Consider the following 27498-nt stretch of genomic DNA (forward strand, 5'->3'; position numbering starts at 1 on the left):
TACTCCCTCTAATGAGAGGGATTTTCTTTGATGTATTTATGGTGGGATGGGAAATTTTATAATATTAAAGCCTTGATTTATTTGTTGGTTTGTAGTGTGAGCCTCCTGTTTTTTTATCGGTAAAATTCACTTTGTATTCATAGAAAGATAATAATATCACAATGTTTAAGGGTCTAAGTAGCAAGGAGCTACTCGACTATGCTCAAGCTCCTCAAAACCCCAATTAGGCAATTACAAAAGCTTGCTCATCTCAGTAGCCCATCCCAATCACACTTGAATTCAACAAATTTTACACCCATAAACAATGGAGTAGCACGACCCTAATCAAATAAGAATTCCTTGATTTCCCCTACCAACTTATGCATCTCCTTTTCACTGTAAAGGAATCATTGTCATCCCACACCCATAGTCTCTTATCCGCTTCTCCAAAGTTTCTACCCACTTCATATATTGCAGCCAAGAGATCTTCATATCTACCATTCTCCCAATCATTGAGTCGCCTTCTACGTGTCATGTTCCATTCCATGCCATTAGCACCTCTCTCCATGTAGTCCGAAATAAGTGTTTTTTTATTAGAGGCAAGTATGTAGATTCCACCAAATTGTTCTTTAAGTGAGGTCTCCCCCTCCCAAATGTCATCCCAAAAGGAAATGGATTCTCCGGTATTGGGAAGAAAACTAGTCCCTTTAGCAAATGTATCCCACCAACTAGTGATGCCCTCCAAAGAGTGATGCTAAATGGGATTCTAGGCTCCTTAATCAATCACTTCCTCTCTCCCTCTCCATACTTCTCCGCCACCATTTTCCTCACAAAGGATCATCCTCTTCCCCATACCTCCAAAGCCACTTGGGCCTCTCTCTCACACTAATCTATTTTTATGAACATATAAAATTGTTGTTTTACTGGCCCTCACAACAACAATGTATAATGCTGTGTTGTCACTAGTAAGTATAAAAGAGAAAGATAATGACCAATGACTACATAACTTTACCTGGTCAAGCCCCATTGTCCTATCAAATTCATGCCAACTAAGCCACAAAGAAATAGGAAAGGCACCACTCTTATGGCTTTGAGAAATTATTGGGACACATGAGGCATTTCAAATCTCATTGTGTTTTTTAGATTGGAGTCCTGACACCATTTTCTGGGCTAGGAATACAATGACCATATCATTAGCACATGTTATCACTATATTCTGGTTGGTATAAAAAGCAAATTTTGCCTCGCTTACACTAGCTGTGGTTCTTCATGAGCATCCTCTGACCGTTTTTTGTGAGTGCAACTGTGTACTTTTTCTTTTTCTTGGCTTCATTGACTATGTAATGAATTAGAGAAAAGTGAGAATAAGAACATTATTTATTAAAAGCTAAAGCTTAAGAACTGACCAAACATAGAGGTAACAGAATCTGTAGAAACTTATTTCGTTCTTATTTGATGCATGCTACTTGTTTACACTGTAAATAAAGGTGGTTATTCATTTCCATTTTAGTGAAAGAAAATCGGAAAGCTTCAGATTTTGTTTTCACATTGTTGCCACAACTTTAAAAACCTTGAAATCATTTGAAAATCTCTTCTCAGAAGGGTCAATGTTTAGTTTTTAAACTCAGTTAATATACAATAAGAATGTGTGGGGGCGCAAACTTCTTGCATGGATCTGTAATATGACTGACAAGAAACTTTGATGTTGAATAACTTGAGAAAGAAGATTAATATATATATATATATGTATTTGTGCTTGGGCGTTTGAATTCTGTTTCTTTAGTTGACTGGTCTTTAGTTGTAACTATAGGTCATTTAAATTGTGTTTACTCTTTTATATGGCCTATTATCTAATATGGTTATTTTCATTTTTCTTTTTGTAGATTGCGTGACACCCTCGTGTTGACCATAAGAATCTTCCAAAGCAAGGTGTTTATTGTTCCCCGTACATATGATATTCTATATTTTTATGAGACACGTAAAATCTGATGTTTATGATGCATGGAAGATTTATTTACAATCTTAATGGCATGAATGCATGATATTCACAATATGGCGCACTAAAACTGACTTTACTCTCTAGACTCTTCGACTCATACTGAAAACTATTCTGAACTATTGATAAATGTTGAATATTTAGTGGTGTGACCTATCTTGATATATGGTATGGCTTCTCATATAACATGAATGTATTTTGTGTTATATATTATGAATACCAGGAAATTTGGTGAAATTGGGTTCTAATTTTATAAACCTTAAAATTTCAAATTCCACAAATTACTTGAATAAGAATTCTCCCAAAGTAGTTACAAATTTCCAAAAGGTTAGTATCGAATCCTAAGGACAGACATTAAGATTCAGTCAAGGTACATTTTTCATCACTGATCAAAGCACCTCATTTGAGAAATATTAGGTGTTACTTAAACATAATTGGAACTTTTTTAGCTGTAGTCAAAGTTTGAACATTATGCAGTTTTTTTTTTTTTTAATATTTACATTTTGCAGTCAAACATAAAGTAACATGTCAAAATTTAGCTTCAAATTGTGTTATGCCGGCATGTAGGGCAAATTATTGACGGTATATGCTGACCTTTCAGAGCCAAAATATTTAATGGAAAAACAAAATTGTGTACTGTGCTTAAGATTAGGAATTATACAATTGTGTGGTTGTGTTCTTAAAGAAAAGACAGCGAGGATGTATTTAAACAACATTATGTCGACCAGATACAATGCAATATGCCGGCGATAAATAGTTCTTAAATTTGGAGAATCCAACTCAAAACCAATTGACAGAGACTAGAGTGGTCTCATGAATTTATATATTTCGAGCCTTTAATGTCCAGAGTATAAGTATAAATCTGAACACACCTTCAGGTGACGTGACCATAGCCTATTCTGATACCATCTTTGGAGCATCCAACTTAAAAATAAATTGAATTTGAGTGGAGAGGCCTCATAAGCTTATATATTATTATGGAAGGCTTGGCATTTCCCATGCATGACTTCATAACAATGATTAACCTTTTGTTTTCAATCTTTAAGGGACTGCAAATATTACCATCATCCATGCTTAGCCGTAAGTTACCGAAGACACTCTTAGAGTGGATTGAAGGGAAAATGAATGATAAAGAAGGGAATTGAAGGTGGTGGATTGAAATTGAGACTGGACTACTGGAAGGCTGCCTACATACCCTATGTCGCATTGGTATCAAGTTTCCTAGCGTTTAATTTTTGTAGTTTAGAGAGGGAAGAATAGCCCCTAGAGGTGCTCATCGTAGATATAAATTAGGATACTTCTAACTCTCCTGCTAATCTCTATTCGTTCTACAAAGAGTTGGGATAAAGTCAAGACTCAGCTGGAAACCAACTTCCGAAAGTCGGGACTTCTTGAGGGGATTTTTGTTTATTTCCACCTCAGTTTCCGTCCTTCTCTCTAACAATTTTAGAAGCTAACACCTTTGGATATTGATACTAATCTCATTTAAAAACAGGCTTGCTAACCAAAATAAAAAAAGTTAGGGAGTACATAGCAGAAATCATGTGTCAATATCAGAATTTTGAGGAAGTACAAGTTGAGCTGTAAAACCTGGCATTTGACGATGCTTAATACTATTTGAGTTTGGAGAAGTTACCAGAACCTTATCAAAACAAATGCAGGGAAAAGCCTGACAACTAGACCAAATCCTTAACTGACATCTTTTTGTGTGCACACTCTGAGGAACTTCGCAAAGTGCAATGCTTTGTCAGATCACTTGACCAGATTAATTAGTGAATTATATATGTGTTTATCCAAGCTCTCAGATGATAGGAGTAACTAGAAGAGATAAGCTCAGTAACAAACGAAACACTAGAGGTCGCGCCTATTAATGAGAAAATAAGAGAAAGGAGACTTAGATGGTATGGACATGTCCATCGTAGAACTAGTGACGCACCGGTAAAGAGAGGAAAGTTAGTGGACGGAAATAGGCAAAGAGGGTGACCAAAACTAACATGGGATGAAGTTGTTAGAACTGATTTTAAAAGGTTGAACAGAATAGGTTAGATTTTTTTTGATAAATTATCATCTTATTCATATGTCCAGTTAAAAATTTAAACATAGTAGGTGAGATGGCCCAAAATAGAAAATATTAGAAATTGAGAATTCATGTGGCTGACCTCATTCACACGTGATAAAGGCAAGGATGATGATGAAGATCCAAGTTCTCAGAAATTTTGGCTTCTACGGGTGCCGTATTTGGCAAGACCACCCACTGATCGATATGACATCCAGGTTTTACTCCTTGAGACGACTCGGATTTGGTGCACCTAGAAAAGATTTGAGCTTAGACGATGTTATATTTACTAAATGAGGCTGAAGCTGCGACACGTGGGTTTTGTATAATGCGACCAGAGCCATACCCACCTAGAATTTTGCTTCATATTCTTGTAGGAAGTCCTGCTAAATATGTAGATCCTTTGTTGTTGACTATTCACCCTCATTATTGTCTGCCTGAACATTTTTTCCTTGCCCCCAATATTGTCTCTGAAGCTGACATGGGGTGTTTGATTTTAGGAGTTAATATTGCTACATTAATTTTCTAAATTTGGAAGTTGTCCCAACACCTAATGTTCACCGGTAAAATCCTTGTGGCCTAATTGGTTCCCCAGCTAAACCTTTGAAGTTTCATTGGTTTTCCCACCATAAGGTTGCCGAACAAGGACTACATCAGGGTAAAATTTGCTTGTCTTCTTTTAGTCTCCTGAATATATGAACCTGTGGGTTGTTTCGTGGAATGGCATATACACAAAGCAGAGTCTCCTATCAAGAAGGTTTTGTTGTCCCGCTTTCCTTTACTTTGAACAAACAGAGCGTCTTCTCTTCTGAAAAGCAATATAATGTAGATTAAACTGGCAGAAGCAACAGTTTGAAGAAAATATACAATTTTAACATATAAATCAAAACCCTAAATAAACATCACTCTTTTATTCTGCTCGATAAATTCATGCACATCAACTAAAAAACTCCAAAACTATTCCCCTGAATAACCGTAATGATTATTATTTATTTATAAGGTAGGTTTCTTGCTAGCAAAGAGGCTTGCTGCATGGAAGAGGAAGTATTTGTGGAAGGGTGGCAGAATGATTTTAGACAAGTCTACATTATCAAGCTTGCCAATATATTACTTATCATTGTTAGGTTCCACAAAGAATTTGCAATATTCTGGAGAAAATGATGAGAGATTTTTTTATGGGGGAACCATGGGTAATTCACATCGCTATCATCTTATTTCTTTGGATAATGCTCTTAAAGAACTCTGGGAATTGGGGTTTAGAAGGCTTAGAGAGGTAAACATGGCCTTTCTGATGAAATGGATTTGAAGAGGATGGACTGTCACTTTGGAAGGAGGTGCTTCGAGATAAATATGGCGTAGAGCCTACTGGAGGGTTTTCAAAGAAGTCATTCAACACTTACGGATGCTTGCTATGTTGCTCCATTCCACTCTCATTGAAACCGACAAGCACTACTCTATTGCCTGCTCCGTGTACCTATACGGACTATAACACTCAAGCTGGTATAATAAACAACGGAAGCTTTTTAGAGGAAGGACTAAGCTTCCGGGTTGGGGATGGTGCAAGAGTGTGATTTTGGAAAGATAAGTGGTGTATGAATCAACCACTTAAGGAGAGTTTCATCCAATTTTTTGCTAACAACAAGAGTGGGCAGGTTCAGCAGCATTTTGGAATGGGAGGGTAGTAGCTATTTGTGGAACTTAAACTTGCGCCGTGGTTTGTTTGAGCGGTAAATGCAAGAGATGGTGTCTATGTTGGATTTGCTTAATGGTCAAAGGTTAGATATGGCTCCTGATAGAAGAAAATGGCATGGGAAAGTGAAAATAGTGGACCAACTCAAACAAGAAAATTAACTAAACCTTATATACTAAACCATTTATAGAAAATAGTGAAAGTAAAATATAGTGGACTGGCTCATGATGGGCTCACTAGGAGCATTAACGCGGCATCTACCAGCATCAACCAGCAATACACATCTCGTAGCAGCATCTAGATGCTCACACATCATATGACCATGGGATGCCTCTTAATTGGTGTGGCTAGAACCATAGGCACTATGCTCAGCGTCATACTATTTGTTCACTTTATTGTGTTTCTTACAAATGGAGCAGAATGTCTTAAAAAAAGTTGCTGCTTGTCAATTTTTGCCCTTTGTGCTTGAAAGATGGGGAGTCTGTGAATCATATTCTTTTGTTATGTACTTTCTCTTGGAGAATCTGGTGTTCTTTGTGTAGAGTCCGGTGTCTCTTGGGTGTGTCCTGGTTCAGTGAAGAAGGTTTTAGCCTCATGGAACTTGAGGGTTCATTCTTGGAATCCTTTGTAGCCTCAAGTTTTAGTCTTTGGAGAATGCTCCCTTTTGCAATTCTATTTGGCATATATGGTTGGAGAGGAATAATAGACATTTTGAAGCTACTACGATGTCTATGGGTAAGGTTGTTATGGCCATCAAAGTGTGGCTGTTTTTCTAGCTGAAAGTACAGGACGAGTTTCGAGACATCCCTTCTGAGGCTTTTGTGTGCAGAGATGGGAGTCCATTATGAGCTGATGGCATGTTTTCTCTATGTTTTTTCTTTTCTTTAATTTTCAGTTTCCTTTGTAGCTTGTACTATAGGATATCTCATCCTTTTTCCTTTTGATATATATATAAAATCTATACTTTACCGATAAAAAAAAAAAAAAAAGTTGCTGCTGATTTTGATCTGTCTGATTTAGTAAATTGAATGGAGTTTCTTTTTCTGATAAAAAAAAAAGAAAAAAGAATGGAGTTTCTTTAAAAAATGTAAGTTATTTTCTTTGAAAAATTTAGTTAAAATAGAGCGGAATGGCTTCAAGAAAGTTGATGTGGTTCTCCACTGAATCTAGTAAAAACAAATAGAAGCTATTTGTGAGATGCTATTTATGGGAAATTGGTTGTCCAATGTAGGACATGAACATGGTTCCAAAAAGACACTTAATTTAAGTCTTGTGGGGTTTCGGAATCACCCCAAACTTGTGGGAGGTAGTTTCGTATAATGTCTTTGCAGTAATAAAAAGAAAATAAAAGTAGGGAGATATAACACTAATCAGATTCGGTAGAAGTTGATCAATATGGTTCCAGAGATCTATTCCAATTCTAGGGTTGGGGCGGTGGTACTCCCCACCATATGGTATATTGATAAAAATATATGAAAGAATCATAGTTGCTGACATCAGTATGATGTCAGACTTACTGGAAGGACCTTTAGTAGTTATTAGTTCCTAAATTAGGAACCGTATATTAATGGTTTCTTATTTGTTTTAGAACTACATTATTTAGGAGTTTCTAGACTTGCTGGAAGGCAGTTCCTTTAGTAGTTATTAGTTCCTAAATTAGGAACCGTATATTAATGGTTTCTTATTTGTTTTAGAACTACATTATTTAGGAGTTTCTATTATGCTTTCCCAATTCAATCAGGATTAGGAATTAGGTGGTTTCCTAATTGGATTCTAACTAGCTTTGCTGGTTGTTTTATTATTTAAAGGCATGTTGGCCTTTACGGATTTGGTTGATTATTGAGCTTGTTTTTTGAGAGAATTGTTCTTCTAGTTTGAAGATTAAACCCTAGATTTAGGTGGTGTTGTTGATTATTTTAATTGGTGTTATCCATTGTTGAAGCTTCCGCCAACAAGATACATCAGGAACTCACCCCCTTGGTGACATTTTACGTACAAATGAAGTTCTTGTGAAGGTTAGGTCATCATAGCTGCATTCTCATTTTTTTTTGCATCTCAAATCTCAAATTAGGTCTCAAAGTGAGAAAATCTTAAAAAAAGAGTTAAAGTGTAATAGGTTGGGCCCAAGATAGGCCCAAAGGACTAATATTACAATACTCCCCCTGGTGTGCGAAGATATCCATAGACCACTTGCCAATGGAAGAAGCGAAGAATTTTGGTTTTGGTAAGAGTATCGACAATCGTGCCTTAGTCCTAACAAAATCGGGGAGACAAAATTGAACTTTCTATGAAAATGCACATCAATCTTATGTGCTTAGTGGATTGGGATGAATCGAAGCTAAATGGATGGCGAACTCGATTGATCGGATGATGATCCGTGATCATGCAAAACCAAGTTCCCAAAATAGATACAACCCATAATCTCACAAGTGCCCAAATGGACTCTCGGCTTCTTCAGAGATGATATTGTTTACGGCTTTTCCATGAGATAAGGTGAGTAACCTCATAAGCCGGAACTTCGCCAATAGAACCTCCATAATCGAAATCTAGCATTCTAAGGGACCATGAACCGGGTGCATTGAGACTAAGCCGAGGGGCAAGACTTTAGTTAATATGCTCCATCGCATCCATATGAGATTCGTGGAGCATGCATGAAGTGACTAACTGCTCGCGGAAGGAATATCCGGTCTAGTATTAACTAGATAAATAAGGCGTCCACAAAGTGATATAAGGCGATGGATCGACAATAATGGTCCATTATGAACTAAATTTGTTAGGCACCATAGAGTTCGGTCGACAACCCCCTTTCGGAAGATCTAGAACATACTTTCGTTTGGGACTACGTGCAATCTCAATGCCAAGAAAGTAACGTCATTGTTTTTAATCTCAAAAGAGAGGGATTCCTTAATTTGTACAATGCGATAATCGATCTCCTGTAATAATAATGTAATCCACATATACAAGCGGATAAGTGCATTTGAGTTCGCCGAACAAACAATGTATGGTCCGAAACCTGGTAAATCCATTTGAATTACAAGCTGAATCTGAACCGGGCTCGTTGGTGACCGCTTAAGCCCATATAAGGACTTACGAGTCGACAAACTTTCCTAGCATACTCCCCCACCCCGAAAGCACGGTGGGGGATCCATGTAAATCGTCTCGGCCCGGATCTCGCGTGAAGGAAGGCATTCTTCACATTGATGAAAGAGGCCAATCATAAAGGCCCGGGGAAATAAGAAGTGAAAGAACGGAGCAAAGGTCGCACCAAAGTCGCGCCCGTGTACGTGTAAATCCTTTAGCAACCAAAGCGGGCCTTATATCGTTCAAAGCTGTACCATCCGCCAAGTAAACATTTGTAAAACCCATTTGCAGAGAGTCTTGGGAGGTAAAGCAACCATTTCCCAAATTGGTCTTCATTGACTGCGTGGGCGACTACCCAAAATGGATCCGACAGAGCCTCGAAGAATCCCGATCGCGGTATATCGAGAGGAAACCGAAGTCGGATATGTCCGATAGGAAGCGATACATACGATAAGAGACAAAGAATAGGATGGTTAGTGGGAAAACCGTATTTGTCCGGGGATGCCCGGTCTGGAAGGAAATCGAGGGGCTCAACAACGGGAGAATTGGGGAGCAATCATAGAGTCAGCGGTAGGAGCAATCGATGGGTAGATCACTAGAAGGTGAAGGAATGAATTTGTAATGAGCATAGCATGAGCATGAGAAAGTCGAAGTATGTAAAGGTTTAGTAGGAGGGACCACCAAAGGAGTGTTAAAGCGGGAATAGGATAAGCAAAGGAAGACGCCTCCTCCGGGAAGACAAAGATTCCCGCACGGATGTATAAGGACCAAAATATGCACTATGCTCGACAAATGTGACATCCAAGGAAATGATGGACGACTAGGTGGATGATAACAACGATACCCTGGACATAGGGAATACCCTGAAAGACACACCGAATGGATTTATCATCAATTTGGTTCGCGTAGGCCTTTTTATCATGAACATAGCAAAAGACCAAACACCCGGGAATAATGGGAAGCGAGAACCCTGGGGTATACAACTTGCTTGAGAGGGCCTTACCATTAAGAACTCTACTTGGGTGTCGCGAGCGGCGGTAAGAACCGCGATAATGCGATAAGATCGAGGAACATGCATACCTTGCAACAAACACCGAACTACATCCATAAGACTCCGATTTTTTTCGCCATGAAGAACACCATTTTGCTTTCAGGTGTATGCTGGTCGATTCTTTGAAGGATACCCCTGTTGGTTAAGGAAGGCTGTTTGAAACATACTCCTTCGCATTATCGGACGAAGTCCGCGAACCACGATATTGAACCGAGTTTTAATGAGTTGGAGAAACCGAAAGTGAAAAATAGGAGAACTTCAGATTTCTTTGAAGTAAATAGATCCAAGTACACCGAGTATGGTCATCTATAAAGGTCACGTAGTACCTATGGCGAGAGGCTAGTCGCGAGGGAAAGGGCCCCAAACATCCGTATGAATCACATCAAACATACAAGGAGATGTAGAAATGCGAGGAATATAAAATTACGCACATGTTTAGACAAAGAACAAGTATCACAATGAAAAAGAGTATTTTTGCATGCTTTTATTAATTCAGAAATAAAGTACATAGATACTTGAAGTTGACATGGCCCAACCGAAAGCATGCCAACTTTTCAAAGACTCGTGAGAAAACAAATAACGGCGACCACGGGCAACACATAGCATGCAAACTTCGATCTTTGGTGGAGCAGTTTTGGGACAAGGGGGATCTAGTATAGTAGATGCTCATAGCCCCGCCAAAAATCTGCCTCGCTCGGGTTAGAAGATAACAAGAATGGGGTAAGAAAACAACGAGCGGTTGATAATCTTTAGCAAGGCGACTAACGGATAACGGGCTAAGTGCTAAGTGAGGAACATGTAAGGATGACTCTAAAGAGATAGCGGGGATAATCGAACAAGACACGGGTAATAGTGGTGTATGAGCCATCCATGGCCGGACATGATGTGAAAAGGGTGTGCTATCACAATAATCTAGACTCGCGGTCGTATGATCATTTGCCGGAATCAAGGACCCAACCGGATGGAGGGGGAACGAATATGGAACGCGATAGGTTTTACTAGATGTCCCCCACGTAGAGACATAGCATGCATAAGCCGATCAATCTTCTTTGGGTAAAAGTCGGAATCCTCGAAACGAATGATGACTACGAAATATCGCCAATAGTTTGCAATCACGATTTCCTAAGCCCCTCGACCCCACTTGGGACGAAGCTCGGATGCAACCGATAGCAACTATCAATAAGGTTTGCCACTTGCAATGATGAAAAAGCGTCCACGAAGTGTTCGGATGGAGCAAGAGAGCGAAAAGCCAATGAAGACCCACAGGGTCGAAAGTAGTAACAACAAACGCCATCGAGAATAGTTTTCATGCATCGAAACCCATGGAGAAGAAGTAATCCGAACACGGTTTCATGTTTCAATAATGGCAACTTCACCAAGAGATGGAAGAGGAGAGATTGAGAACTTGAGTCGAATGGCTTCAAAATCGAGTGAAGACCAATAAGGAATTGATGAATCTCGTTTCTCCTCAAAGAGCGGCCATTAGGTGTCATACCGATATCTTTGGATAGGGAAAAATGTGACTTCTTCAAGTACCCAAAGTAAGCTAAGATAGAGCCCTGTGTAGCGACCCAACTAGAGCTCATAAATTGAACCTCATTGTTCGTAGTAGCATACATTCCGGAGAGGCCCACAAACCATCAGCGGTCTCATAAAAGGTAAACATCTTAGTAGAGTTGAACAACCAACTTAGAATCATACAGGTTGGTCATGGACCAACTATTGTAGGTAAGGTCGTATTAATTGGACAAATCATCTTGTTGGGAACAAGCCAATCCATCTTCCCTTTGGCCCCCAAAATAAGCGAGCGAGCGAGCCCAAGAGTGGAAATTCCGCCCATTAAGAAGAAGCGGTAGTAATTTTCTTGAAGAAGAAATTATTCAACAAGGAGACATCATCCGTACCTTTAGAGTCGTTATCCGTCATGATAAGGGATATAGTGCAAAGAATAGTACCTTGATGTGAAAAAAAAGTTTCTGCGGAAAAATGTGATAAACGCCGGAAACCTACCGGAAAAGTGATAAACGCGGAAAACCTACCGGAAAACAGTAGGAGGCAGCACAAATGATGAAGCGACTTGCACAATCATGCAGCGCTAATATCGCTCGCCAGAGCGGGGAAAGGAAATTAGGTTGGTGGCTAAGGGTGGTGACTAGGGTTTGATCTCCTTACTTCTATAGTTAGGTCTCAAAGTGAGACCCATCTTCTATTTATAATAATTTTCTGATTAAACATAGGTTGGGCCCAAGTATAGGCCCAATAGGACTAATATTACAATACAAATTATCCTGAAAATGATAAAAGGTTAAAAAAAGTACAAACCAAAGATGACACAAAGGAGTGTTCAATCACAAATTACCTACGACACTCTTAGAGTGGATTGAAAGTGGCTAGAACTTAGATTGAACTTATGGAAGGCTTTCTAATTACCCCATGTCAGATTGGGATGGACTCTCTTAGCTCTGAGCTTTTAGTGTAGTTCTAAAGAAGAGTCACCTCTGTATAGCAGGTGCTAATGGTAGTTAACAATTAGAATCGTTCTAACCTCTCTTGATAACTTTAAGTACCCTATGTTGAACTGGGATGAGTTCTCTTAGCTTTGAAGATTCTAGCGTAGTTCTGTAGAAGAATCACCCTTTTTCGTAGAGGTGCTAATGGTATTATCCTTTTAAATTTCTCCTGCTAATCCATATCCCTTCAAAATAACATTTTTGAATATAGATGAAGTTGTGTTCGTAGGGGTTGGTAAGGACGTTAGGTAGAATACAAATCAAGAAAGTCTCTGGCTTAGGGAAGGTGAAGCACCAAGCAATGTGGGCTGAGAGCTGAGAACAGAAAGAGAAAGAAACTCAGAATCAGTTGGGACTTTTTAGCCACTCATAAATGGTAATTGAGCAAGAAGAAAAAGAAAAGGAAATTCACACAAGGACACAAGGTACTGGAGGCAATCAAGGAGGAGCTAGACAATTGAGCCTGTACCAATCTTTGTTTCTGAGGGGGGGTGACCTACCAAGATTCGATGTGTAACTGGGATACTCACGTAAGGTAATGAGGGTGTAATTGGGTATAGTCTTACTTGTTGATGGTCCAGTAGCATCTTGCTACAAGACTGACTTGTTGTAACGTATTGTGACTCATAAGATATGATTGAATTAATATGACTTTTATCGGTCAAGAAAAAGTAGCCATTCATAAATGGTGTCCCATGATCAACGTGACTTCAGGTTTGTTTGAGAAAAAGCTGGCAAGTTTCCACTGGCCTTTAATTGCCTGGTCCTAGCCCATGTGATATGCTAGTTGGTAAGTCACTGTTTGCCTTGTGCGTGATGTTCGTATTGTCTGTTTGGATCCTGGACTAATCCCATATTCTACTAGCCTGTGCTAGCTAGGCATGTGTTGGTGCCATGTTCAAAGATCGTGCCAGTGCATGCAAGCATGGCTCTTTGTGGAGCTCTGCATAGGATGATTGTGTCGAGTCACACATTGTCATGGCATTTTCTGATGCCATGTCAAGCCCACATATTTTAGGTAAAGAGTTAATTAGACTTAGACTTTGCCCCTAATGGCGCCTATGAAGTAAAAGTAAGTGAAGTGTTAATCACTTTGCCCCTTTTAACATGTTATTGCACTAGTGGGACAAAGTCTGATTATAGAAAAAAGAAAAAGAAAGATATAATTGATGATAGAGTAAAGAAGAAAATCTGATCAATTTACCAAGATGAGGTTTTGAATCTCCGTTTGCAGAGATTTTGCGAAACTTAGATTCTGATCACAAAACTCTTCCATCACCTTGCTCAGACTTTTGTATGGCACTGGGAAAGTGTGTAGCAGATATAAGTTATATCATATAACACATATACCAGATCACAAAACAAAGACTTCTTCGTTTAATAGTTTCTGATGCAATTCAGATGAAATATTTCTGCTGCGGTGGTTATGGCCTTCTGGGAATAGTAAAAACTTAGCATTGAGAAATGAGTAAAATGCCTAGTACCTTTAGATAGTTCATTAAGTTATGCATATAGAGGATGGGTTTCTGCTCTAGTATACCAGTATGTCGACCAAAAAGAGGGGTCGAGTCATGTTCCGAGTCATGTTCCTCTAATCATTTTCAGTTGCTGCTTGGACGTGGCATTAGATCTGTACTCTACTTTTTTTTGTATGACTATGTCATGTTATAGTCAAGTCGTTTGTAGTATTACCAAGAATTCACTTCCTGAAGTCGTGCAACTAGACAATCATGCAGCTCATAGCAATTTGTGCTCATACTCTTTAATTCGAGTACCGAACTTTAATGGGTCTGATAAAAACTGAATAAATGATCTGTACTGCTTACTGTATAGTCTGGGAACTAGGAACGATGGTCAGTTATGCTTTATAACTTCTCGTTGTTTTCATATTTCACCATTTTTTATTGTTTATTACAAATTATTTTTAAATTTGTTTAGACTAGTAGTCCCTGTCATTCTCCTTAGAACATGTTGACAAGAAAACAGATCAAACCAAATCTGTTATGCCTCTTAACCCTTATTAAACTTTCACCAGTTACTGTTTCTTTTGAAGCCTGTAGATCATCCAGTAACAGTTCTTACTTACCAACTTAATCAATTTGGCCACGCTAAAGGATTGGACGACAATCTATGGTGGATAGGTTGCATTATAAATTGTTCAGTGGTTTAATATATCTATTGAATTTTCTGTTATTAAAATTGTGTGTGGTAACATGCAGGTTTTAGATGAGAAGAGAAAAGGAAAATCCTAGAAGATGAAAGTTTGCCATAGTTTTTATAGAATAGTCATCATTCTTATGTATATAGGAATTCACACTGAAGCGTGGAGATACTCTGCAATAATAAGAACAATAAGCATTTAGGTAATCCGTACGTTTGTCCAGTTCTCACTTCATGTATTATAGTAATTTGGGGCTTTACAAGTTACCACACTATTGATAACACAAGCAATTCATTAAGAGCCTTCCTGTAATGTACTGCTTTTACGTTTTATTTTTCCCTTTTCATGTTCTATTTAAGGCCTTTTTCTTAAGTCTTCTCTAAGCATGTGCAATGTAGGACTTTTGTATGAAAAGATAAGCAAAGGGGTCACTCTTTGAGGCGATTCTAAGGCGACTAGCTGTTAGATAGGATATCTTGCAACCTATGATCCAGTGCTCTAAAAGTTCCCTTTTCTAGCAAAAGTTAGTTGGTAAGAAACTCGTATCTTCTTCTTCGCTCTTCTTTTTTCCTTTTATGGTATCCTTCAAGACCGCGCAGGTCAAAGATCCGAATTTTCTCTTCCAATATTCTGTTTGATCATGGGGGATTCTACCTCTCAACCGATTTAAGACAACCTATGTCTTGGAGCTCTGTTTTTAGTAATCCTTGTATTTCTGAAAATACTACACCTTTGAGAATTTATACACGTGAACTTACCAATGGAGTAGTTGTGGTACCTTAAGACCTCATTGATGAGGGCGTTGAGGAGTAGAAAGATACCTTGGTAGGGTATTTTCTAGAAAAAAGACTAACTTTTCCTTATGTGAAAGTTTCACTTGAGAAAGCTTGGAAATTGAAGGGTTCGATGGAGCTAACTACCGATAGGGACTTGTTTTATTTTACCTTTACTTGTTGATGAGGACGGGGAAGATAGCTCTAGAAGGGGGCCAATCTTTATTGTTGGGAGAATTTTCATTATCAGACCTTGGAATGTTGAGGCTGAAATGATGAGAAACAAAATCTCTACTGTTCCAGTATGGATTAAGATATCGAATGTTTCAAAAGAGTTGTGGACGAAAAATGGATTGTCTTTTCTTGCTAGTTTGGTAGTAAAACCCATGTGTATAGATGATGCCACCGCTAAAAAGCAGAGACTTTCGTTTTGCGAGAGTATGTGTTGAGATCCCATTACTCTTTCACTACCCAAAATCTGTTAGTATTGAAGTTGGTGAGATGGAAATGAGCATTGGTGTCGAGTATCCATGGAAACCTTTCTGCTGCTCCACCTGTATAAAGTTTGGACACGGTACAAACAAATGCAATAACACTGTAGTTAATACTTGGATTCCGAGAAGAAATGTAAATGGTCAGAGTAGTGATGCTGATGCTCAGCAAACAACAACAAGGATTGGTCAGCTTCCTACTCAAGTGGTGGTCCAGACCATTACAGAGAATGTTACTGCGGTGCCGAACTCTCCTCTTGCAGACTCGAGTACCTATAGTTTGTGTGGGTGCTTCCACTGTTAGAACAGAAGAATTTGGCTAGAGTAGTGGTGCTCAAGGGAATGAAACAGTGGTTGAAGAGCTCAATGCTAGTGGACATGATACTGGAGTTGATCTTCCATTGGACTTCAATTAGCACTTTATGTGCTTGTTGAGATAACAACTCCTATAGTAAATAGGATTGGTGAAATTATGGATACTCCTCAATCGCAAAGAGGAGTTGGATACTCCTCAATCGCAAAGAGGAGTTTCAAATAACTAGAGAGAGAAGAGTAATACGGTTACACCAACACAAAGTCATCAGCCTAGAGTTATTCCGATTAACCAACCGCCCAGAGACGAAAATGTATGAAGGACTAGTTCTTTGGATATGAGGATGAAGATGATGATCCCTAGAATTAGTTTTTTTGGGATTAAGGCCCCAACAATTAGCTTGCATAAGAGATCATCAAGGAATGTGTCTTTTAAGGATCAAAATCAATGGACTACTATGAAGCTAAAAAGAAGGGAGGCGTTATTCAGGGAGAAATAGAGCCTAACTCTTAGGGAATGATGAAGAAGGTAAAGCCTTTAACTAAAAAAAACAAGAATATGAGAAATCTTGAAGACTACACCAAAGCGTTTTGGGATGATACTTTGGGACTTACTTATGTGTGTGTTGTGCTTGCGAAGGTTTCTTTTGCAACTATGAGAAAGCACAAACTCATCTTGGAAAGGATCATTCTAAGATTGTTAAAGGGATCTAAGACTACTTTCTCGATTAATAGGATGACTAGTATGTTATCTTATGTATATTAGGCTTGAAATTTGTCAATATAGTGTCTTTGTGCTCCTCCTTTCAGTGATCTAACTCTTAGGGAGGCTTGTAAGGTTTAACCTTTTGTAATAATATCAGGTGGGGGTATACCTTAACCCCAGCTTACTTTTTAAAAAATAAAAATAAAAATGTAGGACTTTTTTGTTTTTGTTTTTTAAGAGGGTAAATTCCTGATTCATCCATGATGATGTCAATGTGTTCCAATTCGGTCACAAATTGCAACTCAGTGCATTTTGTCAGCAAATAGTGGGGTCATGTCAGCAACCTTTTGCACTGAGTTGCTAACAATGGCTGTATTAAGAACAAAATGACATTATCATGGCCGAATTAGGAATTTACCCTTTTTAAGAAGTCAACATAGATAACTTGTATTGGTTGGGATTTCTTTATTGTGTAATTATGTGATGGGCCTTTGGGCCAATTGAGCCTTCCGACTAGAGATAGAGTGTTGTTACGATGGGTGAACCGAGGAGCGAAAACAAGTCTTCATGGACAAGGTGGGGGCGGTTTGGTCCACTAACAATGGCGCATCGGCGAGAGTTTTTGGGCTAGGTTCCCTTTGGGATTGATGAGCCCTCAGGCAATGTAAGCATTCATGCTAGGGTCTTTCAATGTAACTAGTATGGTTGCCTTAACCTTCTAAATGTTTAAAAAAAAAAAAAACTTCGGGAAAGAGGATAAGTAGAAAGGACTTGAAAATAGCTAACTAGATGCTTAGTCGATCCTCATTTACACAAGGACGTTAGTAACACCATTCCTATAATGTACATGCGCACACCCTTCCAATACTTGGTCGATCCTCATTTACACAAGGACGTTAGTAACACCATTCCAATAATGTACATGCGCACACCCTTCCAATAGGTTCTAGCGTCGACTCCTACTCTTGCTTTCCGATATTCACAAGGTTTGCTCTTGCTTTCCGATATTCACAAGTTTTGTTCCATGTTGATCCAGTGCAAGGTGAATGGTCGGTATATCTTTTCCTCCTATGTTAGAACAATTCATTTATATTTCTTCTATTTCAAGCTAATTGTTCTCTCCCAGACAATTCTTTTTTGCTAACACAATATTCTTGTATCTTCATATTTGTTTCGTCCAACATCTTCGAAAAGCAGTTTGCGCCATTGCACTCTGCCTCTTGAACTTTGAGAAACCTTATCATTCATTCATTGTCAAACGAAATTTGTATCAGTTATGGCTTTTAGGTTTTGCCTGTGCGTCGACAAGGAGATTTTCATGATGCCAAGACTGCTTAGTCGACCAACAATCTGCACAAACTTTTTGACTTTTCTATTCACTATTCAGTAATTCTGGGGAGACAGGCTTAGAGGAAAGATGTTTTAGTGACATGGCTGACACCCTCTCACGTGCAAAATAAAACTTGAAAATACAAAACTTTTAGTAGTCCTAAGACTCTTCTTAAATTTTTTTAGAATTTAATACCCCAATTTGACCAGAATATAGAACTAACCACCTGTTACCCAACTTTACCAGGAATTGGCGAAAATATCTTCACTTGGAAACAAGCATAACCGACTATCTACCCAGTAATGTAGTGGGATGCAAAACAAAAATTTGAATTTCACACAAAAATTTCACTTATAACTACTTGCCTTTACATTTAAAAATACATATAATGAAAAGAGGACATCTAGGGTGCATCAGAATGTATGAGTGCGCAGGAATGAGGGCCCTTGGACAATACTTCTTTGTTGCAATACACCAGTATTTGTGCTTATATGAGTGGCTCAGATGCTATACGCTGAGTACACTCTGCGCACACTAGCTTTTTAGTAATGAAAAAACTAAAAATATTATGCCTCCAATATTTTGTGGAGGCATTTGACACTAGTTGTTAAGTCTAAACCCCAAACCAGTAGACACTAAACCCAAAATCTTTATAAACTAGACCCTAAGCCTAAACCCTAAACCTTAAGACACTAAACCCTAACCCCAATATCCTAAATTTCTAAATAGTAAACCCTAAACCAATCCCGTTTCATTTAATAGTAGTTAATCAAACCCACAAAATAAATAATCAAATGCATTTTGTATCTGCATTTTAAAATGTGTGGTGTATGCATTTTAAAATGTATAAGTTTATAACGTAGTGCATCTGCATTTTAAAATATATAAGTTTATAACATGGTGCATCTGGATTTTAAAATGTATAAGTTTATAATGTCCACATTCGGATGAAAACAGGTAGTGTCAAATTTAACTTTCGGAGACTTGAATGGATAATCTGTTGGAAAGGTTAGCGAGAGCTTGTACTCGGTTCCTTCGAACACGGTTTCTTTGTTACCAATGATTGTTTCTTTCCATCAAAATATGTTGTCCTTTTCTGGAAAACCCATATGCCAAGATCGCCACTCATCTGTAATAAACCAAGAAAATGGTATCCAATAAAGATCATTAAATCGCCATTAGTACCAAAAGAAAATTGTTAAAAATGGGCAAAAAAAAGTAATCTATTCTTACCATTAAGGACATGAGTTCAGATTGCAGCCTATTCCAAATAGCAAAAAACATCACAATTACAATCAAGACTCAAACTTAAATTTTGCACTGATTTCGACCAAAATTTTATACCAAACAACTAGAAATGAGTGACAATGAATCAAACTCAAGAAACTATACAACCCCAAAGAAAGCCTCGAAACACATAATTAAAGAAACCCCAAAAGAGTAATTTATACAAATAGTTTGCCCACATTGAAAAGTTAAATATACCTTTTAAGAACAGATTGAGTGTCAACAGTTTTCACAACTTGGGTAGGTTGTTTTGCGGATATTACTGACTGACCCATTGAAGCAGGTGAAGAATATGAATCATAGAAACTATTAAATTTTTTTTATATGAAAAACGATTAAAGGGTAAAAAGAGAAGACGAATTTTTTTGAAAAAAAAGGTTTCGCTGGCGGTCTCGAGTCATATCCCCAAATTCGAAAACATTTTAAAAAATAACGACTTTTAGCAATGAAAATAACCAAAATGGTATTTTAAAACCCAAAAATAGTACTTTCGGGTCTTTAAAAGTAATTTTATTTTTGAAGCAGCTTTGTAGCCCAATTTCTTGAATTTTGAAAATGCCACTTCTTCCCTCTTTACAAGAAATTAGTCCCAAGGCCCGTTACCGAGTGAAAATCACTCACAGTACCAGTGTTTTTTTTTAAATCACTCTCAAGGGTAATTTTCGGGTGTAAATAACTTGGAAAACCAATTTTCCAGTGAAAATAACTCGTAAGGACAAATAGGCCGGATTTGAAATAAATTTTTCTCAATTTTACCTTTTCAGTCGTTTTGCTATGAATAATAAGTGTTCATATTTTATGTTGATGTATGAACATTGATTGTTCATATCCAAATAGGTTAACATACCTCATGCAATATGTTGAGGTATGAACAATGATTGTTCAAAGCACACACGTAGATGCTTTGTTGTTAATGGTGGCCTCTAAGGGGTGATTTTTTAACCTTAGGGGTATTTAGGACTTTTCACACAAAAAACACAAAAATCATGCAAAAACCACATGGTTTAGGTAGTTTAGAGGCTGCAAACCCTAGCACACCAACTAGGGTTCGTAAGGAAGGAGATGATACAGACCAAGAAACACCGCTGAGTGAGGAAGAAGACATGGAGTTAATGACATCTGTGTTCAGGAAAAGGTATGGAGTGGGTTCTTTGGAGAGGTACAGGGAAAGATTAAACCGCGAATATTTTGGATCTCAAAATACAGAATGCAGCAAGATGGATGATTTTGCTCTGGATATAGCATTAAAGATCCATGAAGAGGAAGGCAATGAAAGTAAGTCACCTGATACTGCTTCGCCTTTTACCAAAGAAACACTCGAGAAACTCCAGAATGATGTTGAACGATATTTCAAGGCAACAAGGGTACCAGGAGTGGAAGTGGCTTCACCCTTCAGCAGTATTTCAAGTTTAGGTGAAATACAAGGTAACAAGATTTTGAATGAGCTAGAAAGTGAAAAGAAAGAAGGAAGATTTCAGGCCAAGCAAGTTGTGGTTGCTACAAATATAATACTCGAGAAAGGAAAAAAAGCTAAAGACTTGGAAGCGGGGAGTAGCTCAGCAAGCATTCAAGAGACACTTCTAAAAATCTAGCAAGATGTTGAGTACTACCGAACCAAAGAGAGGGATCGAGGAATGGAATGTACAAACTCTGCAAGTAATACCGGAATAATAGGATCTAGAACAGAAATTCAAATAGAGGCTGCTACTACAGAGATGGAGACTCAAAAACATAACAATGGTGTTGCAAGACCAAAAAGCACTTGGTCAGAAGTGATTAGAAAGTCGGCAGCAGGTAAAGAAGAACTGAGATATGTACAGCCTACCATTGTCAACGGCAAACCAATCATCCATGTACAGAGTTCGCAATTTTCGGGGTTTAACAAGAAATTCGAAAATTTGGTAGTGGGTTCTTTTGTGGGTAAGAGGATGAACTACAACTATGTGAAGGAGATTGTTAGTAGGGCATGGCGGTTAAAGAGTTTCATCATGAAACCTTATGGTGATACTATGTTTACCTTTCAGTTTGAGAAGGATGATGATCGCAAAGCTATTTTGGACATTGGTTCATTTCACATCGCCATCAAGCTGTTTGTTGTTAGGCCTTGGAGACTCTTTGGGGAAGTAGAAACAAGGGAGTTAAAGACGATTCCAATATGGGTAGTAGTCAAAGGACTCCCTATGGAGATGTGGAACAAAGATGGGTTCAACCAAGTGGGGAGTGCTATTTGCATACCCATGTTCACAGATCGGATGACTGAAAATATGGCTAGAACAACCTATGCAAGAATGTGCATAGAAATCGATACACAATGCTCATACCCAGAAAACATCCATGTGGTTTTAGACCAAAGAAGGGCATACAATGTGGATTTTGAATACAACTGGAAGCCACAATGTTGTCAGACATGTAATGTCTTTGGACATACGAGACAGAGCTACCTAAAAAGACCGATTTCAGAGATGCCTAAGACAAAGAAGGGAGTAAAAACAGTGTGGCTGAAAAAAGATTCTAACATAAATGACATCAACAAAGTAATGAAAGTTAAGGGGATACAGATGAAGCTAGAAGGGTTAGAAGTAAAGCAAGCTGAAATCACAGACCTAGATGTGCAAGAAGGGTTACAAGTACAAGATGGAAATGAGTGGGAATCACCGGGGAAGAAGCACAGATGCAAAGTTAAAAGAAATGATACCTCGCCAAGTTCAGAGGAAGTAGAAATACGAGGGGCAGAGAGGAATAGTGGCAAAGCTGACCGAGAGGGCAAGCTAAAAGGAGGTTACTCCTACTTCAGCATGGGGACAATAGGTTCAAGAACCTTGTTGAAAATTCAGCGGAGAGTGAGGAAGACACAACAGTTATAGATGCCGCATAACCTAGTCGCATGTCCAGAGCTGCAGACCCAAGTGGAGGGGTTGGTAACATCAGCAAAGAAAAGACTAACACTAGTCTTTTAACTATTTCTAAACCACTTCAATAATAAATACAGCATGCTGGAACATGAGGGGGTTCAACAAAGCATTTAAGCAAGTGGAAGTCCGTGAAATGGTGAGAAAGTTTGAGATCAGTTTAATGGGTTTAGTTGAGACAAGAGTAAAGAGAAAGAATTGAGATAGAATTTTTAACAAAGTATTCACAGAATGGCGAATGGAGTGGAATGACAATGGAGCTGAAATGGGTAACATTTGGGTATGTTGGAACCGAGAGAATGTGAAGCAAAGCTAATGCAGAAAGATGAACATCAAATTACAATGGAAGTGGCAACAATTGCGGGGGAAGAGTTCATAGTAGTGTATGGCAGCACTGACATGAGTACAAGACGACAGTTATGGAGGACTATTATTGACCTTTCATGTACTATTCAGAAACCATGGGTACTGTTGGGGGATTTTAACTCAATATTGAGTGCCCAAGAGAAGATAGGAGGGGTAGAAGTCAGACCGTATCACTTTGCAAATCTCCTTGATTGTGTTAATGTCGCAGGGATGTGGACATCAAAAGCAAAGACAATTTTCTGACATGGAGCAATAAACAAGTGGATAGGGTTAGTTGTAAGCTTGATAGGGTGATGGCAAATGCAGAGTGGATAGGTGAATATGGGGATCATGAAGCTGATTTTTTAAACCCAGGAGCCCATTTGGCCATTGTAGTAAGATCAATTATCCAAAGAAACCAGAAAAGAAAAGCGTTCAGATTTTTTAATTTTTGGTATAAGGAGAGAAACTTTATGCAAACAGTCGAGGAAGCATGGCAGAATGCAGTTGTGGGAAACCCAATGTTTGTGTTCATGAAAAAGCTCAGATTAACAAAGGCTGCTCTTATACAATGGAATAGAGAACATGTGGGGGATGTGGTAAATAGAGTAACAGAAACAAAGGTGGCAATGGATTTGTTTCAGAATGAACTGCAAGCCCAACCGCTGGATAGAGAAATTATTAGGAAAGAAAGAGAAGCCATCACAACACACATCCAAGCGGTTACCTCAAAGGAGGACATATTCAGGCAAAAGTCGAGGGATTAAGTAATAGTTCTGGGCGATAACAACACAAAATATTTCTTCAAATCCATGCAAGCTAGAAGAGTGAGTAACAAGATATCCTGCCTAAAAGACACTGCTGGAAATATTATTCAGGATAGCAATGCGATTGGGGATGAATGTGTAGTCTTTTATAAAGCACTATACATCCCTAGCGATATGCAAGATGTGGACTTCTCTGTGTTTCGAGGGATGGAACACCGGCAACGGCTCGATACAGAAGAGTATGAAAGTCTACAGAGAGAAGTGACTCGAGATGAAATAATCGAAGCACTTGCTGACATTGGCAATGATAAAGCATCGGGGAGTGATGTATTTTCTTCTTTTTTCTACAAATGCACATGGAGAATCATTGGTGAAGATTTTACAAAGGCAACAAAGAATTTTTTCCATTCCAATCAGATGCTGAATGAGGTAAATGCCACTAGTATAACACTCATTCCTAAAGTGTATATACCCACTTCTTTGGGAGATTATAGACCTATTGCATGTTGTGGAGTGATGTACAAATGCATAACGAAGGTCTTGACAAAAAGAATGAAAGTCTTGATGCCTAAGGTGATTAATCCTAACCAGTTAGCCTTTATAATGGGAAGGAGAATATAGGATAATATCTTGCTTACCCATGAAATTATGCATAATTATCACCGAGATCATCACCCCCTAGATGTGCTGTAAAGATAGATCTGAAAAAAGCCTATGACACGGTGAGATGGGAAGCAGTGGAATTTTCCATGAGAAGAGTGGGTATTCCAGACAGGTTCATTACCTAGGTTAAATCATGTGTGGAAACATCATCTTATTCCATCATGATTAATGGCTCCTCTTATGGGTACTTCAGAGGAAGAAAAGGGATTCGATAGGGAGACCCAATATCACCTTACCTTTCTGTACTTGTCATGGATCTGTTTTATGATATTATGTTGCATAGTGTGAGTAGTGGGCACTATAAACTACACCACAAGTGTGAAGATCCTATTATTACTCACTTGTCATTTGCAGATGATTTGATGGCTTTTATGCATAGAGATACATAGTCTGCTTCGCAACTCAAACAGAATCTACAAGATTTCAAGATGACTTCAGGATTAGAAGTCAATTTACAGAAGAGTAGCATTTTTTTTTGCAAGAGTTAATGACTCCACATGCATGGATATTGAGCAGGTTTTACATTTTGCAAGATGTGAACTGCCTGTGAAGTATTTGGGTTTACCACTGTAACTAAAAGGTTAATCTCGACTGATTGTGGGCCTTTACTTCTTAAAGTGTCTAGGAGAATCCAAAGCTGGAAGGGGAAGCTACTATCTTATGCAAGAAGGTTACAATTAATTAAGGCAGTTTTAAACAATTTGAGTGTGTATTGGCTGGCATCTTTCATTATAACCCAGAAGACATATGATGATATCAATAGATTGTGTAGAAATTTCTTGTGGATGGGGCCCACCTGTGCCCATAGTATATGCTTTCCCTATGAAGAGGGTAGCTTGGGGATCAGAAACTTGGCCACGGTGAATCAAGCAGCTACTATGAGACATATATGGAAGATTGTCAAAAGGGCAGATAACTTATGGGTGAACTGGGTATACAACCATTTGATAAAAGAAAGAAGTTTCTGGCTGATTAAGATTCCGCAAGATTGCTCATGGAGTTGGCGGAATATACTAAAGGTAAGAAAGGAGGCAGCAAAAATAGTTATTCACCAAATCGGCAATGGAAGTGAAACTGAATTCTGGAATGACCCATGGTGCTCTGCCGGGATTTTATGAAACAAGTTTCCACAAGCTTTATTATACAGCAGCACTCGCCATGTGAATAATAAGGTCTCTGATTACATAGAGGAAGGAAGGTGGAGCATTCCATAACATATACATTATCACTTCTCTAAGTTTCTTGGAGATATCGCACAGGTGGCCATTATGGGGGAGGAAGACAAAGTTGTTTGGATTGCGTCAATTCATGGAGAGTACAACATGAAGGATACATATGAAATCTTGAGGAGTATTAAACAAACAGTGCAGTGGGACAAGCTGGTATGGTTCTCTAATAGAATCCCGCATCATTCATTCATATGCTGGATGGCGATGAGGGGGGGTCTTAAAACCTTACATAAGCTAAAGGAATGGAAGACAGTGCAAGCTGATATGTGTGTATTGTGTTGGCAAGGTATAGAAACAAAAGAGCATCTCTTTCACAAATGCAATTTAGCACACGCAGTGTGGAGCAAGCTGCTTCAGAAAATGGGGTTTAGGCGAGTCATTGAAACAACTTGGCAGGGAGAACTCAAATGGGTAGAAACAGTAACAAGAGGAAAAGGATGTGAACAAGATTGAAGGAGACTTGTTTGGAATGCTTTCATGTACTGGATATGGAGGTCGAGAAATGATCGCATCTTTAAAAACAAAAGCTCGGATGCACACCAGGTGGTTGAAGCAGTGTGGGCTGATGTCAGAACGAGGCTATGGGGGATGAACATTAGAATAGAGTCAGGTCCAGTAGCACAAGAGTTTATGGAAAGGTGGAATATCGATATAGGTACGAAATAGAGAAGATGTGAATACTGCAGATGGACGCGCGCAGAAATAGATATCGGCAACCTAAATACAGATGGGACGTTGCAAGGCACTGAAGCGGGATGGTCAGTAGCAATTCAAAATGATCGGGGTGAAGTAATTGCAGCTAGCCATGGAAAATCTGAAAAGGAGAACATCGCATTGATAGAGTTACAAGTTGTACAGAAAAGATTGGAGATGGCAGTGAGACAAGGCATCACAAAGCTTGAGGTTCAGGCTGATTCCACAAATGTCATATCTTTCTTGAACAAGAATAGCAAGCATCCATGGACAGCAGAGATGATGATTTGAAAGATTCAAATGTTGAAGGAACAGTTCGTACATTTTAAAATAAAACATGTTTACAGGGAAACTAACAGATTAGCTGACGCATTAGCAAGGAATATTCCTACTGTTAGTTACATAGACTTAGTACCTAGCTCGTTTTTCGATGATGTAAAGAAAATTATTTTTGAAGATGCCAGTGGCAAGCAATATGTCAGAATGTAACAAGCTTTATTTTCATTTAATGAAAAGGGGTAGGGGACCTCTCTATAAACCTCGCTTACCAATAAAAAAAAACAATGATTATTCATAACTCATGTTGAGGTATAAACAATGATTGTTCATACTCCAATATGTGTTCTTACTGATAATACATAATGTTGAGGTATGGACATTGATTGTTCATACCCCAAATAAGTATAAACAATGATTGTTCATAGCTCATGTTAGTATGAACAGTGATTGTCCATACTCCAATAGGTATTCTTACTGATCATACATTACGTTGAGGTGTGAACAGTGATTGTTCATACCCTAAATAGATATGAACAATGAGTGTTCATATGAACAGTGAGTGTTCATAGCTCATGCTGAGGTATGAACAGTGATTGTTCATACCCCAAATATGTATGAATAGTGATTGTTCATATGAACAATGAGTGTTCATAGTTTATTGTATAGACCCCCACTTTGTGGCTCATTAAGCCCACAAATCCAGCCCAAATCAATTACGCCCAAGGGCTTAATCCTAGCTACACCCAATAACTAGTCTATTTATGAATATATCCAGGTTCATTATTGTAGAATATAAGGATAGAGGTTCAAAGAGATAATAATTCTTTTGACAAAAACAAACACAGTCCTCATAGGACTCAATCTCTTCATTCATATAAAAACTATTTGTTCTCATAATGTGAACTACGTTGAAATTTGATCCCTAAATAGTAGATCTTGGGTACGTAGGCAGCCATTATCTTGGTTCAGTTTCATCTCCCCTAACATTAATTTCCTTTATTTCTTAGTGCATTCTTTATCATTTGTTCTCGTTGTGTTGAAGTAGGTTACTGCCGAAACATAATTGGCACTGTCTATGGGTTTTTAGAATCCATTATCACGTGAAACAATGAAGATGGTAAGCACAAGAAGCAGATCAAATAGTCAACATATTCCTCCTGCCAATAGGAATCGCAACCCTCGAAATTCAA

The 27498-nt window shown here is 38.4% G+C and overlaps 1 protein-coding gene and 1 long non-coding RNA gene across 20 annotated transcripts in view; one reads left to right on the forward strand and one right to left on the reverse strand.

Moving 5' to 3' along the window:
• The window catches only part of LOC147524544 (uncharacterized), a 54103-nt gene extending 39207 nt beyond the window's left edge, over positions 1-14896 (forward strand). For 7 of the 19 annotated variants that reach the window (XM_086603693.1, XM_086603670.1, XM_086603698.1 and 4 more), the window contains 2 exons: positions 1863-1908; positions 4155-4502. In XM_086603693.1, coding sequence (XP_086459819.1) covers positions 1863-1908; positions 4155-4328 — 220 coding nt within the window. In that variant the 3' untranslated portion in view covers positions 4329-4502. Of the gene's footprint in view, positions 1-1862; positions 2125-4154; positions 4503-5035; positions 5198-6263; positions 6730-12592; positions 12766-14398; positions 14505-14582 lie in introns of those variants that run through there. The other 12 variants (XM_086603709.1, XM_086603678.1, XM_086603682.1 and 9 more) reach the window with 8 other exon arrangements.
• LOC147524545 (uncharacterized) lies at positions 7490-13522 on the reverse strand. The gene is made up of 2 exons (XR_015219746.1): positions 12134-13522; positions 7490-7782 (listed from the first exon to the last, which is right to left on the reverse strand). It is a non-coding gene; the product is annotated as an uncharacterized LOC147524545 (long non-coding RNA).
• Positions 14897-27498: the final 12602 nt, after the last annotated feature.

This window comes from Coptis chinensis, chromosome 1 (genome assembly GCF_015680905.1).
Source record: "Coptis chinensis isolate HL-2020 chromosome 1, ASM1568090v1, whole genome shotgun sequence".
NCBI classification, from domain to species: domain Eukaryota; kingdom Viridiplantae; phylum Streptophyta; class Magnoliopsida; order Ranunculales; family Ranunculaceae; genus Coptis; species Coptis chinensis.